The sequence below is a fragment of the Anomaloglossus baeobatrachus genome, chromosome 2, assembly GCF_048569485.1.
Source record: "Anomaloglossus baeobatrachus isolate aAnoBae1 chromosome 2, aAnoBae1.hap1, whole genome shotgun sequence".
Classification (NCBI taxonomy): Eukaryota; Metazoa; Chordata; class Amphibia; order Anura; family Aromobatidae; genus Anomaloglossus; species Anomaloglossus baeobatrachus.
Genome location: NC_134354.1, coordinates 299,602,981 through 299,620,536, shown reverse-complemented (window position 1 = coordinate 299,620,536; position 17,556 = coordinate 299,602,981). Strand labels below are relative to the sequence as shown.

The 17,556-nt window shown below is 45.4% G+C and overlaps 1 protein-coding gene across 2 annotated transcripts in view; it reads right to left on the bottom strand.

The window, feature by feature from the left end:
* Positions 1-17,556, bottom strand: part of ITPR3 (inositol 1,4,5-trisphosphate receptor type 3) — a 483,832-nt gene that overhangs the window by 194,316 nt on the left and 271,960 nt on the right. For both annotated transcript variants that reach the window (XM_075335858.1, XM_075335859.1), the window contains 2 exons: positions 14,295-14,405; positions 2,922-3,017 (listed from right to left, as the gene is read on the bottom strand). In XM_075335858.1, coding sequence (XP_075191973.1) covers positions 2,922-3,017; positions 14,295-14,405 — 207 coding nt within the window. The remainder of the gene's footprint in view (positions 1-2,921; positions 3,018-14,294; positions 14,406-17,556) is intronic.

Sequence of the window (17,556 nt, the reverse complement as noted above, 5' to 3'; positions counted from 1 at the left end):
CAGGGAGACCTGGGGGAGGCTGCATTATACACAGAGAGGCCTAGGGGAGGCTGTATTATACACAGGGAGGCCTGGGGGAGGCTGAATTATACACAGGGAGGCCTGGGGGAGGCTGCATTATACACAGGGAGGCCTGGGGAAAGCTGCATTATACACAGGGAGACCTGGGGGAGGCTGCATTATACACAGGGAGGCCCGGGGGGGCTGCATTATATACAGAGAGGCCTGGGGGAGACTGCATTATACACAGGGATACACAGAGATATCAGAGCATAGGAAAGCTGAGTGCTAATAGAGGGATTTTAGATCATGGGAAACCTGGGTGCTGAAGGTAAGAGCCAAGTGTCAGTGTGATTATCATGTACCCCGAGTGTCAGTGTCATCCCGTACCCCAAGTGTCGAAGTACGTGGAGAGAGGGGGGGGACTAGGTAGCACAGTTGACTAGTCAAAAAGGCCGGAGCTGGTGGGTCATCCCCCACCTGCTCCCCTTGATTGATGGATCTCTCCCTGCATGCATTTATAGAGAAGATGGATCTCTGCGTGCATGCATTTATAGAGAAAGATCTGTCAGTCATTGGCAGAGGGCGTGGAGGAGCTGCAAAGGACATGCCTTTTTGACTAGTCTCCTATGTGGCTTAGTTCCCCGTCAGCTTGTGAGGTATGTTTTTCTATTAAAGGGAGTCTGTCAGCAGGTTTTACTATGTAATCTGAAGACGGAATGCTGTAAGGGTTAAAACATAGAATTCAGGGATGCCTTTCTTGTCAAGTTCTCAGCTGTTGTTTACCTGTAATGTCTGTTTCAGCTTCAATACCTTATCATTGCTGGACTACATTGCCTTGTGCTTGTCAGTCTGGCATGCTGCCTTCTGTGATTAGAAGATCACTGTCTATAGACATTGTAGATAGGAAGCCTGGTATGGGCGGGGGCAGTTTTCTCAGCTCTGCCAGAAGGCTAAATGTAAAAACTCTGTATCAGAACTGCTGCACTCAGTAATGTAAGTGATACATCGCTGGATTCAGGGCCCCTTTACCTACCTCATGCTGCTCTTAGATGAGGTAGAAAATCCTGCTGACAGATTCCCTTTAATAGTAACAGCGTTTAAAAGTCAAACATTCTTCCATGTCTCTGCTGATAGGTTTCTTTACGTATGCAGCTATTTTCATCTCTACATCTCCAAGATGTTTTTGTCAGTTACCTTGTGACAACTTGATTTTTTGCAGAGCAAGTTTTATTTTCTATTAGCCCTATTTTATGTCAGCAACGGGAAAAAAAGAGCGATTCCCTAATACATTTTTGGGGTTTCCTTATTACTCATACCTGAGGTACATATGACATGTTAATTTAATCCTGCAAAGTTACAGCAATGTCAAATATATATATATATATATATATATATATATATATATATATATATATATATATATATATATAAATATATATATATATATATATATATTTAGACCAGATGAGTCCATACAAACAAGGAAATGGGGTGGATCATACACAATCACCACACCACTTCAGAGCTACTCTTAAAGCATATCACAAACCAGGAGGACAGAGTGAAATAGCTTCTACAATATCAAAAAGTTTATTCATGTACATATTAAACATATAGTGTCAATATTTTAATAAAACAGGCACGAGAAAGGGGTGGTAAAAATGGCAAACACCTGGGAGCTGCACAAATAACAATAGAGAAAAGATCAAGTATCCATCCACCAGGCCTTGTGTATCCAAAAGGAAAACATGAAAAAAAACCCAAGTGGGCTCATATATCAAAAGCTCAGTAGAAATCCTGATAGTTACCCTGGCAAAAAAAGTGGAGGATATACAGCAGGAAAACAGTGATTAAATTGAATGGATCAGATGCATCGGGCAGCCCCTGACATGTAAATCAACCCATAGGGGTTTAATATAGAGAAGGGGGAACGGGGCAAGCCAAATACAAGTAAACCCAATCTACAGATACCGCAAACCTGTGTGAAAGGATGGAATTAGCAGAGCGTGCAGTCAGCCAGGGGTGACAGAGGAGGTAAAACCCCCACTAGAGACTCCAACACAAGACTGTACACACATATATATATACATACACTTTTTTGTATATATATATATATATATATATATATATATATATATTGCAGTACTACTTTTGAAACCTAAAACACATTTTAAAAGCAGCCTTCTGTAAAGTCCCCATATTCTGGGGCCCATGAAGTCTTTCTTGTTCCATTGAAGGTGCGCTGTAAGGGCTTATTTTTCCATTTTTACATAAATAGCTGTGCTTCTCCTTAGTACATTACTTAGACTTATACAATACGGTTATTTTTCCATTGTTGTTATCTTTCCTTGAGCATGCATCATGCTGGATAAATAAAGCACTAGTGTTACCGCACGGGTCACGCTGGGTGCAGCAATACTAATTACATTTGCTTTTCATGTTTTGAATTTTTTACATAGTAAGCATTTGTTTCCTTTGCAGTACGTGACCATGTAATCAATAATTTAGCAATATGCTGGAATTCTTCTGTACTGCCATGTTTTGTTGTTGTCAGTGTGATGCGTAGATTGCAGACCTGGGAGGCCTTCTATAGGCCAAGGCGGCCATAGAAATTCATTGAGAGTGAAATTATGGGGGCATCGATGAGCCGGCAGGAGGACTAACTACATCATCTTTAAAAAGGTTCTTTGCTCAATCGATAAATAAGAAAATGAGCCTTATTTAACCCCCTTGCTGCTGTAGCACTGCCTCTGCCTGCTCCCCCGGTCTTTGCTGACTTGACACCAATGTGTGACCACTGCAGCCAGTCACTGGGCTCACTGGTGCCATTTACATTGCATATCGCTTTATTTTAGCTGCATCATACCCATATTTTGAGAGTTCTGATCACATAAACAGTGTAATATGAAGATGCTTACCAATTCCTGTGGTCGCAAACTGATCAGAATTCTCTCTGCATTTTCACTGTCATGGCGACTTTCCATGAGACCTAAAAGCAGCTTTGATGCATTGTCCTGTAAGTAGGTAAGCATAAAAACAGACAGAAGATTTCATATTTGGGCTAATGAATAGTGTATTGACAATGATAAGAATATAAGAAGGTATGGAGGAGTCCCATTACTATATGAAAGCACGAGGAAGAGCTGATGTGTTTATTAACCCCTTCCAGAGCAGCTAATTTATGTTTCTGTGCTTTTGTATTTTCGTCCCCTTCTTCCAAGAGCTAAAACTTTTCCATTTTTCTGTTGACATAGCTGTATGAGAGCTTGTTTTGCAGTACAATGTCTTATTTGAAAATAGTAAATAAATACTCCAAGTGTGGTGAAACTACGAAAAAAGAAAATTCTGTACAGCAGTATTTAGCTAAACTCATCTATGAAGTCCAGCCATCCATATACAGTGTGTCCACCCCTATCCTGTCCACCGCCATCAACTTGAGAACGGCAGCAGCTATAGGAATAGAAGTGGTGTCTAGGTATAGTAAAGTATTGTATTGAATTGATGATGCCCTAAAACTTTGTAATTCACTTTTGTTCTCTATCTCGTTCCATTTTCGAGATAAAAATGCTAACTCTGTTGTTTTCCACCAGGTGGCGCTATAGGTGGTTTCATTAGCATGGCTACTTTACTATACCTAGACACCACTTCTATGCCTATAGCTGCCACCGTTCTCAAGTTAATGGCAGTGGACAGGATATGGGTGGACACACTGTATAGCTATCATAATGGTCACCTATGAAAGCAGTAATCGTGTTGCATGGGACCGTGCAGTAGGAACGATGGGCACTCCAGAGATCGGCAGTGGCCTTTAAGGCATTAGCAACAGCATTCGGAGCTTAACTGCTATTATGGCAGATATTGGCTGTATAACACAGCCAGCATCTGCTGGGTATGATGCGGGTTCAGCTCCATGGCTATGGAGAATGGAGGAGCAGAGCAAATTAGACAGAGTAGTGATGCAACTTTCTAGCAAGTGTTTTACCTCACCATTGGGCTGAATTCAAGGCTACTCTGCTTAATACTGCTGCATGATGTCCTCTGTGCAGATGCTGCTTCTGTCTGTGTGCTACAAACACACAGAAGAGCAGCAATCATTTGTGTCTCTTTGTACTGTGTATGTGCATGTGCATTCCTCATATACACACACAAGGTATCTCATTCTAAAAAGTCACCTGCTTTGGTTCACTTTAACTACTTCCCATACAGTGCACCAAAGAGAAAGTAAAATAAGTATATCACATAAGTGAGTACACCCCTCACATTTTTGTAAATATTTTACTTAATCTTTTCATTGGGCAACACTGATGATATAACATTTTGTTACAATGTAAAGTAGTCAGTGTCCAGCTTGTATGACAGTGTCAGCTTTGTGTACTCTCTAAATAACTTAACACACAGCCATTAATATCAGAACAGGTGTCAACTAAAGTGAGTACACCCTTAAGTGAAAATGGCCAAATTGTGCCCAATGTGTCAATATTTTGTGTGGATACCATTATTTTCACACACTGCCGTAGCTCTCTTGGGCATGGTCTGCACTACAGCTTCACAGGAGCCATTGGAATCCTCTTCCACTCCTCCATAACAACATCATGGAGCTGGTGGATGTTAGAGACCTTGTGCTCCTCCACCTTCTGTTTCAGGATGCCCCACAGATGCTCAATAGGGTTTTGGTCTGGAGACATGCTTTGCCAGTCCAACATCTTTACCCTCAGTTTCTTTAGCAAAGTAGTGGTCATCTTGGAGAGGGGTTTGTTATCATGTTAAAATACTGCCCTGTGGCCCAGTTTCTGAAAAGAGGAGATCATGCTCTGCTTCAGTTTCTCACAGTACATAATGACATTCATGGTTCTCTCAATGAACTATAGCTCCCCACAGCCGGCAGCACTTATACAGCCCTAAACCAAGACACGCCCACCACTATGCTTGATTGTAGGCAGCACACACTTGTTGTTGTACGCCTCCCCTTCTTGCTGCAACACATGCGTGACACCATCTGAACCAAATAAGTTTATTTTGGTCTCATCAGACCACAGTTTATGGTTCCAGTAATCCATGTCCTTAGTCTGTTTGTCTTCAGCAAACTGTTTGTGAGGGCTTTCTTGTGTATCCTGTGCCTTCTGGAACGGCAGCCCTGCAGACCAATTTGATGCAGTATGTGGCGTATAGTCTGAGCACTGACAGGCTCACCCCCCCCCCCCTCTCCCCCACCTCTGTAACCTCAGCTGCAATGCTTCCAGCACTCATACATCTATTTTAAAAAGACAACCTCTGGATATGACACTGAGCATGTGCACTCAACTTCTTTGGTCAACCATGTTGAGGCCTCTTCTGAGTGGAACCTGTTTTGATAAACCGCTGTATGGTTTTGTCTATTGTGCTCAGTTTGAGGATGTTGACAATCTCCTTATAGCCTAGGCCAACTTTATATAGAGCAATAATTCTTTTTTCACATCTTCAGAGAATTCTTTGCCATGAGGTGCCATGTTGAACTTCCAGTGACCAGTAAAAGAGAATGTGTGAGCGATAACAGCAAATCTCACACCTGCTCCCCACTCACACCTGCTACCTTGTAACAATAATGAGTCACATGATACCTGGGAGGGAAAAAGGCTAATTCATCACAATTTGGCCATTTTCACTTAAGCCTGCTTTACACACTTCAATAAATCTTTCAATCCGTCGTCGGGGTCAAGTTGTAAGTGACGCACATCCGGCATCGTTCGTGACGTGTTTGCGTGTGAAACCTACATGCGATCGATATTGAACGAAAATACGGTGATCGCATACACGTCGTTTATTCCTCATACATTGGACGTTTGGTAGTACGAAACTAGTCAATTGTAACGTGTGACATCCCTCATACGATTTCGGTGTCTGATGCTATGTGCGCAGGTGTGCGCAGGTGTGTGCAGCTTAAAAAAGGTCTGTTTCAGAGCGGAGCTGACAAGCTGCGTTCTGAAGCGCCTCACAATGTCTGTCATGCACTAATCTCTGTCAGTCCGTCACTATCTCTGTCCCTCTCTCTCTGTCCATGTCAGTCTATCCCTCTTACCCCTCTCTCATATACTCACCGATCCCCGATGCGGCTCTGCACGGCATTCACACTGCTCCGGCGGCTTTTACTGTTTTGAAAAAGCCGGCCGCCCATTAAACAATCTCGTATTCCCTGCTTTCCCCGCCCACCGGCGCCTATGATTGGTTACAGTGAGACACGCCCCCCATGCTGAGTGACAGGTGTCACACTGCACCCAATCACAGCAGCCGGTGGGCGTGTCTATACTGTGTAGTGAAATAAATAAATAAATAATTAAAAAAAACGGCGTGCGGTCCCCCCCAATTTTAAAACCAGCCAGATAAAGCCATACGGCTGAAGGCTGGTATTCTCAGGATGGGGAGCTCCACGTTATGGGGAGCCCCCCAGCCTAACAATATCAGCCAACAGCCGCCCAGAATTGCCGCATACATTATATGCGACAGTTCTGGGACTGTACCCGGCTCTTCCCGATTTGCCCTGGTGCGTTGGCAAATCGGGGTAATAAGGATTTATTGGCAGCCCATAGCTGCCAATAAATCCTAGATTAATCATGTCAGGCGTCTATGAGACACCCTCCATGATTAATCTGTAAATTACAGTAAATAAACACACACACACACGAAAAAATCCTTTATTAGAAATAAAAAACACAAACATATACCCTGGTTCACCACTTTAATCAGCCCCAAAAAGCCCTCCATGTCCGGCGTAATCCAGGATGGTCCAGCGTCGCTTCCAGCTCTGCTGCATGGAGGTGACCGGAGCTGCAGAAGACACAGCCACTCCTGTCACCTCCACACAGCAAATGAAGACAGCCGGCGATCAGCTGAGCTGTCAGTGAGGTTACCCGCTGTTACTGGATCCAGCGGTGGATGCAGCGGTGGCCGTGGGTAACCTCAGTGACAGCTCAGCTGATCGCGCTACTCACCTACGCTCCGGTCAGCTCCAGTCAGCAACTGAGGTGAGTAGCGCGATCAGCTGGGCTGTCACTGAGGTTACCCGCGGCCACCGCTGCATCCACCGCTGGATCCAGTGACAGCGGGTAACCTCAGTGACAGCAGCTGATCGCGCGGCTGTCTTCATTACCTGCGTGGAGGTGACCGGAGCGGCGGTGTATTCTGCAGCTCCGGTCACCTCCATGCAGCACAGCTGGAAGCGACGCTGGACCATCCTGGATTACGCCGGACATGGAGGGCTTTTTGGGGCTGATTAAAGTGGTGAACCAGGGTATATGTTTGTGTTTTTTATTTCTAATAAAGGATTTTTTCGTGTGTGTGTGTTTATTTACTGTAATTTACAGATTAATCATGGAGGGTGTCTCATAGACGCCTGACATGATTAATCTAGGATTTATTGGCAGCTATGGGCTGCCAATAAATCCTTATTACCCCGATTTGCCAACGCACCAGGGCAAATCGGGAAGAGCCGGGTACAGTCCCAGAACTGTCGCATATAATGTATGCGGCAATTCTGGGCGGCTGTTGGCTGATATTGTTAGGCTGGGGGGCTCCCCATAACGTGGAGCTCCCCATCCTGAGAATACCAGCCTTCAGCCGTATGGCTTTATCTGGCTGGTTTTAAAATTGGGGGGGACCGCACGCCGTTTTTTTTAATTATTTATTTATTTATTTCACTACACAGTATAGACACGCCCACCGGCTGCTGTGATTGGGTGCAGTATGACACCTGTCACTCAGCGTGGGGGCGTGTCTCACTGTAACCAATCATAGGCGCCGGTGGGCGGGGTAAGCAGGGAATACGAGATTGTTTAATGGGCGGCCGGCTTTTTCAAAACAGTAAAAGCCGCCGGAGCAGTGTGAATGCCGTGCAGCGCCGGGGATCGGGGATCGGTGAGTATGAGAGAGGGCTGCTCAATTCAGTTACTCAGGAGTTTAGCGGTCACCGGTGAGTCCTTCACTGGTGACCGCTAATCAGAGCGCGACACAGACAGAGCCGCAGCATGACCATGAAGTCGGGTGAGGTTCACCCGAGTTCATTCTGACAGTGCGGCTCTGTCTGTGTCTGCTGTCATCTGCCATTCACCGCTGCTACATGGCTGTCTGTGTCTGCTGTCAGCGGCCATGTAGCAGAGCTGAATGGCAGATGACATAGTAAAAACGCATCCCACACATTACACACGCTTGTCAAGTCAATAAATAAAAAAAAAAAAGGGTGCCCGATGCATACGTCACAGAACACATGATCTAAAGGATCGCACACAAAATTGATCAATTTAACATAGGCTACTAACGCACGTGTGACAGCAAATGAACGACCTACGTGCAATCTCATTCAATCGCATATGCGACCTGGGCGTGTCACATCGCATACGAGATCGCATACCTAATTGTAAGGTGTAAAGCTGGCTTTAGGGGTGTACTCAATTTTGTTGCCAGCAGTTTCAACCCTTTTGGCTGTGTGTTGAGTTATTTATAGTGCTAACCAAATTTAGACTGTTATACAAGCTGTACACTGACTACTTTACATTGTATCAAAGTGTCAGATCCTCAGGGTTGTCCCATGAAAAATAAAATATTTACAAAAATGTGAGGGGTGTACTCCCTTTTGTGATATACCGTAGTTGTTTCTGTTAGAAGGGTTCTTTGAGATTTTCTTATAAAATACTTAAATAAAATAAAAATACACATTTAAATATTAAAAATGTTTTCTAAACACCTTTATTGGGCAAAATGGCATGCTTTATTTAGTGCATTCTGTCAAGATTTTAAGGATAAAGTTTCTTTTCAGCAGGGTAGCCTATTTTTACATGTGTTTTTATTCTGTTTTGGTAGGGTTTTAAAGATGGCAACTGCCATCTATCAATGTGCAATACGTTCCAGATTTCAGAGGACATGTAATAGGATGGACTATGTGCAAAACATCTGCTCGAAACAGACATTAGGTCAAAGCAGCGTCTTGTCAAGCATCGTGAATTCACATTCCACCTGACAGGACACTGGGCAGAGTGGACTAAAGGAAAAGATAAACACCTTTCTTTAGCTGAGTGAGAATGAATATCCATCTCAGACAACCTGACAGTGCAGTGCAGGGAGTATAGGGGGCTTTACACGCTACGACATCGTTAATGTTTTATCGTTGGAGTCACGTTGTTAGTGATGCACATCCGGTGTCATTAACGATATTGCAGTGTGTTATACTTACCAGCGACCTTAAGCGACCTCAAAAATGGTGAAAATAGTTCACCATGGAATGGTCGTCCCAAAACCAAAAATCGGTAATGGTTGATTATCGATGTGGTTCGTCGCTCCTGCGGCAGCACACATCGCTGTGTGTGACACCGCAGGAGCGAGGAACGTCTCCTTACCTGCCGCCGGCCGCAATGCGGAAGGAAGGAGGTGGGCGGGATGTTACGTCCCGCTCATCTCCGCCCCTCCGCTTTGATTGGCCGGCCGATTAGTGATGTCGCGGTGACGTCGCTGTGATGCCAAACGTCCCTCCCCCTTGAGGGAGGGATTGTTCGGCAGTCACAGCGACGCCACCGACCAGGTAAGTGCGTGTGACCCTGCCGTAGCGATAATGTTCGCTCTGGCAGCGATCACACGAAATCGCATGCACGACGGGGGCGGGTGCTTTTGCGTACGATATCGCTAGCTATTGCTAGCAATATCGTAGCGTGTAAGGCCTGCTTATGTCTGTCTGGCAGATGCTCTTCACGCAGCCTATTCTACATTGTGTCACCTGAAATCTAGCACAGGCTGCACACTGATAGACGGCAGTTACCATTTTTAAAATCCTGACAGAGTGCCCTAGATAAAACATACCTTTTTGCTAAATAAAGGTATTTAGAAAGATGTTTAATATTTAAAAGCACTTTCGTGTTTGGAGGAGACAGAATGCTGAGTTGCATCCAAGAACACCATACCTACTGTGAAGCATGGGAGTGGCAACATCATGCTTTGGAGCTGTTTCTCTGCAAAGAGACCAGGACGACTGATCTGTTTACATGAAAGAATGAATGGGGCCATGTATGGTGAGATTTTGGGTGCAAACCTCCTTCCATCAGCAAGGGCATTGAAGATGAAACGTGGCTGGGTCTTTCAGCATGATAATGATCCCAATCACACCGCCAGAGCAATGAAGGAATGGCTTTGGAAGAAGCATATGAAGGTCCAAGAGTGGCCTAGCCAGTCTCTAGATCTCAACCCCATAGAAAACCTTTGAAGGGAGTTGAAAGTCTGTGTTGCCCAACGACAGACTCAAAAAATCACTGCTCTAGAGGAGATCTGCATGGAGGAATGGGCCAACATACCACCAACAGTGTGTGCCAACCTTATGAAGACTTATGGAAAACGTTTGACCTCTGTCATTGCCAACAAAGGATATATAACAAAATATTTTGTTATTGAACAAATACTTATTTTCCACCATAATTTGTAGAAAAAAATCTTGCCAAATCAGACGCGGTGATTTTCTGGATTTGTTTTCTCATTTTGTCTCTCATAGTTCTGGTCTACCTATGATGTCAATTACAGGCGTCCCTCATCTTTTTAAGTGGGAGAACTTGCACAATTGGAGGCTGACTAAATACTTTTTTCCCCCACTGCACCTTAGGCCCCCTTCACACGTCCGTGAAACACGTGCGTGTTTGGTCCGTTTCCGTATATGCCGGAGACACGGCCAAACGTGCACCAATGTTAATCTATGATTGTGGTCACACGTCCGTTATTTCATTATGTCCGTGTGTGCGTGTCCGTGATCCGTATGTGTGTGCGTTTGGCACGGATGCATGTCCGTTATCTGCACGGAGCACGCACACGTGGACACAATGAAAGTCTATGGGTATGTGCACACACGTTAGTAAACACGTATGCATCTACCTATAGTCCGTGTCCGTTTGGTGTTTTTATTTCTAGTGATGTCGGCTATTCTTTCTATTTCTGTGTATGTCGGTCAATCTCCCTGAGTCCGTCGGTCGGTCTCTCTGTCTCTCTGTCGGTCTCTCTGTCTGTCTGTCCCTCTCTCACAGTCTGTCGGTCAGTTTCCCCCCCTCTCTCATACTTACCGTTCCCCGATCTCCGGCGCAGCGCTGCACGGCATTCACACTGCTGCGGCGGCTTTTACTATTTTGAAAAAGCCGGCCGCTCATTAAACAATCTCCTATTCCCTGCTTTCCCCGCCCACCGGCGCCTATGATTGGTTGCAGTGAGACACGCCCCCACGCTGAGTGACAGGTGTCACACTGCACCCAATCACAGCAGCCGGTGGGCGTGTCTATACTGTGCAGTGAAATAAATAAATAAATAATTAAAAAAAAACGGCGTGCGGTCCCCCCCAATTTTAATGCCAGCCAGATAAAGCCATACGGCTGAAGGCTGGTATTCTCAGGATGGGGAGCTCCACGTTATGGGGAGCCTCCCAGCCTAACAATATCAGCCAACAGCCGCCCAGAATTGCCGCATACATTAGATGCGACAGTTCTGGGACTGTACCCGGCTCTTCCCGATTTGCCCTGGTGCGTTGGCAAATCGGGGTAATAAGGAATTATTGGCAGCCCATAGCTGCCAATAAGTCCTAGATTAATCATGTCAGGCGTCTATGAGACACCCTCCATGATTAATCTGTAAATTACAGTAAATAAACACACACACCAGAAAAAAATCCTTTATTAGAAATAAATAACACACACATATACCCTGGTTCACCACTTTAATCAGCCCGAAAAAGCCCTCCATGTCCGGCGTACTCCAGGATGGTCCAGCGTCGCGTCCAGCGCTGCTGCATGGAGGTGACAGGAGCTGCAGAAGACACCGCCGCTCCGGTCACCTCCACGCAGCTAATGAAGACAGCCGGCGATCAGCTGAGCTGTCACTGAGGTTACCCGCTGTCACTGGATCCAGCGGTGGCCGCGGGTAACATCAGTGACAGCTCAGCTGATCGCTATACTCACCTCAGTTGCTGCGTGGAGGTGATAGGAGCGGCGGTGAGTAGCGCGATCAGCTGAGCTGTCACTGAGGTTACCCGCTGTCACTGGATCCAGCGGTGGATGCAGCGGTGGCCGCGGGTAACCTCAGTGACAGCTCAGCTGATCGCGCTACTCACCTCAGTTGCTGCGTGGAAGTGATAGGAGCGGCGGTGAGTAGCGCGATCAGCTGAGCTGTCACTGAGGTTACCCGCGGCCACCGCTGGATCCAGTGACAGCGGGTAACCTCAGTGACAGCTCAGCTGATCGCCGGCTGTCTTCATTAGCTGCGTGGAGGTGACCGGAGCGGCGGTGTCTTCTGCAGCTCCTGCCACCTCCATGCAGCAGCGCTGGATGCGACGCTGGAGGACTGTGGAGTACGCCGGACATGGAGGGCTTTTTGGGGCTGATTAAAGTGGTGAACCAGGGTATATGTGTGTGTTTTATTTCTAATAAAGGATTTTTTCTGGTGTGTGTGTTTATTTACTGTAATTTACAGATTAATCATGGAGGGTGTCTCATAGACGCCTGACATGATTAATCTAGGACTTATTGGCAGCTATGGGCTGCCAATAATTCCTTATTACCCCGATTTGCCAACGCACCAGGGCAAATCGGGAAGAGCCGGGTACAGCCCCAGAACTGTCGCATCTAATGTATGCGGCAATTCTGGGCGGCTGCTGACTGATATTGTTAGGGTGGGGGGCTCCCCATAACGTGGAGCTCCCCATCCTGAGAATACCAGCCTTCAGCCGTATGGCTTTATCTGGCTGGCATTAAAATTGGGGGGGACCGCACGCCGTTTTTTTTAAATTATTTATTTATTTATTTTACTGCACAGTATAGACACGCCCACCGGCTGCTGTGATTGGGTGCAGTGTGACACCTGTCACTCAGCGTGGGGGCGTGTCTCACTGCAACCAATCATAGGCGCCGGTGGGCGGGGAAAGCAGGGAATAGGAGATTGTTTAATGAGCGGCCGGCTTTTTCAAAATAGTAAAAGCCGCCGCAGCAGTGTGAATGCCATGCAGCGCCGGGGATCGGGGATCGGTGAGTATATGAGAGAGGGGGGGACACTTCAGTCACTCGGGGGATTAGTGGTCACCGGTGAATCCTTCACAGGTGACCGCTAATCAGTACTCGACACAGACAGAGCCGCGGTATGAGGATGAAGTCGGGTGAAGTTCACCCGAGTTCATTCTCATCGCGCAACTCTGTCTGCTGTCAGCCGACATTTATAAACGACATTGTGCATCACACACACGGACATTCCACACGGACATTCCACGTACACATACACGTTAATTCCACACGCACACACGGACGTTCTGCACACAAACACGGCTAACATACGCAATTCACACAGGTGCCACACGGACCATAAAAACGGACACAAAAACGGGACACGGACCCGAATAACGGCCCGTAACACACGTGCGTGTTTTTCACGGACGTGTGAAGGGGGCCTTAGAAGAATAGGTGCTTTTCTGCAGTACCTAGTAGTATGGAGTTGCATATTGCAGCTCCATTCTCTCTGTTGCCAGAGCTTCTAACAACAAATCAGTGGGGTGCTGGAAGATGAACCTCACAGATCTGATATTGATAGCCTATTCATAGTATAGGTCATATGTGGTCTAGACTATACAGCAAAATAGTTGTGGAACATTGGATCATTGTTTTCGATGTCTCCCACCCAAATAAAGTTGTTCAGTAGTCGATATATTACGATAATACAATGTTCCAAACATAAAAGCACCTTTTTGAGAAAGTGGATGGGGCAATAGAATACATTCTACATGAGACATTCATTTGTTTCTCGTGCATTATTCATCCTGCTTACAAATAAACTTTGATAAATATAAATCTTTAATAATAGCCTTACTTGGTCTTTAAGACTAAAAATGACTTGCTGTCTGCTGGATATTTTTAAGGGCTTTTGTTTTGTACAGATTTATGAAGGCCACAAAACACCAACTCCTCAACAAATCCATGATTCCAATCTGAAATGAATATCATTCTATTTCTCATACATTAAGTACAAGGCAAACTAAATGGATAAGAAATCGATTACCCTAACCAGAACAGAAATAATTGATGCTGTTCTATTCCTATAAATCTATGTAAAATATGATGGCATTTTTATTAGAAGTGGAATGCCCTGCAATACTTCTATGCCAAGCATGCATCCTAAATATTGCAACAGAAGAGTACCACCATGTGGACAAACACACAAAAATGGTATTACTAAGCAACTGATCCTATATTCCTGACAAAAGACTAAACAGGCATCTCAGTTACATAACACGATTTAATGTATATGTCTGTATACCATACCTTCAGCTGTAAAACTAAGTCCATCCTATATTTACACAAAGGACTGATGTCATTCAGAATCAAGGCTGTGATGATATCAATGCCATTGGAGTCATGCGTCACTATGCAGGTCTGTAAAACAAAGTAGAAATATCACACAGTTCTTATGGGATTGTATCATTTCTGAAAGTTATCTCCTATCCATGGGATCACTGGGTATCAGACTACTTCGATGCCCAGAAATCCAAGAAAAGGGTCTCGGCAGAGTCCCATCTGGATGAATAAGACCTCTGATCCATTATTTGTCTTTTGGACTGCCAACTACAACACTCAGCTATCTCCTACAGTCCCATGTGGTATGAAAGGTAGGAAGGTGTGCATTCGCAACTTCTTCTCAGACGGGCTCTGCAAGTCTCCATTCTTGGGATCTGTGAAGGTCCCAGCAGTCTGACCCACAGTGATCGGTTCATGATTTATACACGTCTTAATAAATTTGGCAGATTTTTCTCCAATGCACTTCTATTGAGGACTGGTGCATTCTTAATAAAGCTCCCTACTATAATTTTACAAAACTTATGACATATCACACTGACTTAAGCTGGGTTCACACATAGCGACAGCGACGTCGCTGTTACGTCACCATTTTCTGTGACGTAACAGCGACCTTGTAAGTCGCTGTTATGATCGCTGCTTAGCTGTCAAACACAGCAGCCGAAGCAGCGATCATAACGACACGCGTCGCTGTGCTGCAACATGTGCAGAGAGCAGGGAGCCGCGCACACTGTTTAGCGCTGTCTTCCTGCTCTCCTAGCTACAGTACACATTGGGTTAATTAACCGATGTGTAGTGCAGCTACATGTGCAGAGAGCAGGGAGCCGCGCACACTGCTTAGCGCTGTCTCCCTGCTCTCCTAGCTACAGTACACATCGGGTTAATTACCCGATGCGTACTGCAGCTACATGTGCAGAGAGCAGGGAGCCGCGCACACTGTTTAGCGCTGTCTTCCTGCTCTCCTAGCTACAGTACACATTGGGTTAATTAACCGATGTGTACTGCAGCTACATGTGCAGAGAGCAGGGAGCCACGCACACTGCTTAGCGCTGTCTCCCTGCTCTCCTAGCTACAGTACACATCGGGTTAATTACCCGATGCGTACTGCAGCTACATGTGCAGAGAGCAGGGAGCCGCGCACACTGTTTAGCGCTGTCTTCCTGCTCTCCTAGCTACAGTACACATTGGGTTAATTAACCAATGTGTACTGCAGCTACATGTGCAGAGAGCAGGGAGCAGCGCACACTGCTTAGCGCTGTCTCCCTGCTCTCCTAGCTACAGTACACATCGGGTTAATTACCCGATGTGTACTGCAGCTACATGTGCAGAGAGCAGGCAGCCGCGCACACTGTTTAGCGCTGTCTTCCTGCTCTCCTAGCTACAGTACACATTGGGTTAATTAACCCGATGTGTACTGCAGCCACATGTGCAGAGAGCTGGGAGCCGGCGCTGGCAGCGAGAGCGGCGGAGGCTGGTAACGAAGGTAAATATCGGGTAACCACCTTGGTTACCCGATGTTTACCTTGGTTACAGCTTACCGCAGGCTGTCAGAAGCCGGCTCCTGGTCCCTGCACATTCAGGATTGTTGCTCTCTCGCTGTCATACACAGCGATGTGTGCTTATCAGCGGGAGAGCAACAATAAAAAAACGAACCAGGGCTGTGTGTAATGAGCAGCGATCTCACAGCAGGGGGCAGATCGCTGCTCAGTGTCACACACAGCAAGAACGCTAATGAGGTCACTGCTGCGTCACAAAAAACGTGACTCAGCAGCGATCTCAGCAGCGATCTCGCTGTGTGTGAAGCACCCCTTATTAGAAGTTTGGATCAGTGGAGGTCACGGTGGTGAGACCCTAATTAATCACTAGAATGAAGGGGCAGAAGCAAGGTGCCTCATTGATGTTTTTTAACTGAACCTCAGCGAGGCAGGGTTACTGGTGCAAACGTAACCAACTCTATAGGCGAGTACACTTATCTCCTCAACTCTGTATTGATCAGACAAATAAAGTTGCTTATTGCTGGTGATTTTGGCCTACACTGTATACCAACAGGTTAAATATAGGGACCCCCATACAGCAGTATGAAAAGTCATGCTAGGCATTGTCTAGCCCAATTTGGTCAGTATGACCATTGCACAGACTCAAATAACCAATATAAGAATAGGAGAACTAGAGTCAAAAAGTGCCAATGAAGTGAATATATTTTATTAAATACAATAAAAAGATGTGCAAACAGCAAAAAAGAGGATAAAAACACATAGGGGTGTGAAATGCATAATCAGGATCAAAGTAATAAACAGTAATCACAAATGGCCAGTTGGAGTAATATAAATCATGCAATGGGGCATTGTTAGAGCAGGCATAAACAATAAAATATGCAGATAAAGTGCATGTGCAAAAATATATGCAGTAACCTGCTCAAGCACACCAAGATTAATTAATGGGGCGCTGCCTTCTCCCTACCTGAGGAAGCCGAACTTGAGCACGGTGCTCATTAGGCGAAACGTACGTTGGTGGGGTATGGGGGAGCCTCTTTCTTGTGTTTTTGGGATCATGCATTAGTCACTTTAAAAATGCACTTTAAAAATGCACAGGTCACTTTGTCTTTGAATGTTTTGTAATACTCATTGGATGGTATCATGCCCCATTAATTAATCTTGGTGTGCTTGAGCAGGTTACTGCATATATTTTTGCACATGCACTTTATCTGCATATTTTATTGTTTATGCCTGCTCTAACAATGCCCCATTGCATGATTTATATTACTCCAACTGGCCATTTGTGATTACTGTTTATTACTTTGATCCTGATTATGCATTTCACACCCCTATGTGTTTTTATCCTCTTTTTTGCTGTTTGCACATCTTTTTATTGTATTTAATAAAATATATTCACTTCATTGGCACTTTTTGACTCTAGTTCTCCTATTCTTATACTGTATACCAACATCAGCTGAACCGACTTATATTGATGATTGCGACAGTCAATCTATTGTGTCTGGAGACCCTCGACTCCCCAGTCAAGTGTTCCTGCATGCCAGAAGGATCCTGCATTCCAGCCTTTTGTTTTCTAAACAACAAGATGTCTGGCACTCGCTCTCTAAGGCTGCTTTCACACTACGTTTTTTAACATCCGTCATGAACGTTTTTTTAACACAAAAACGGATCCAGTGCAAATGCGTTTTCATTTCAATGCATTTGCAATGGACTCGCGTTAACATACGTTCACCTGCGTT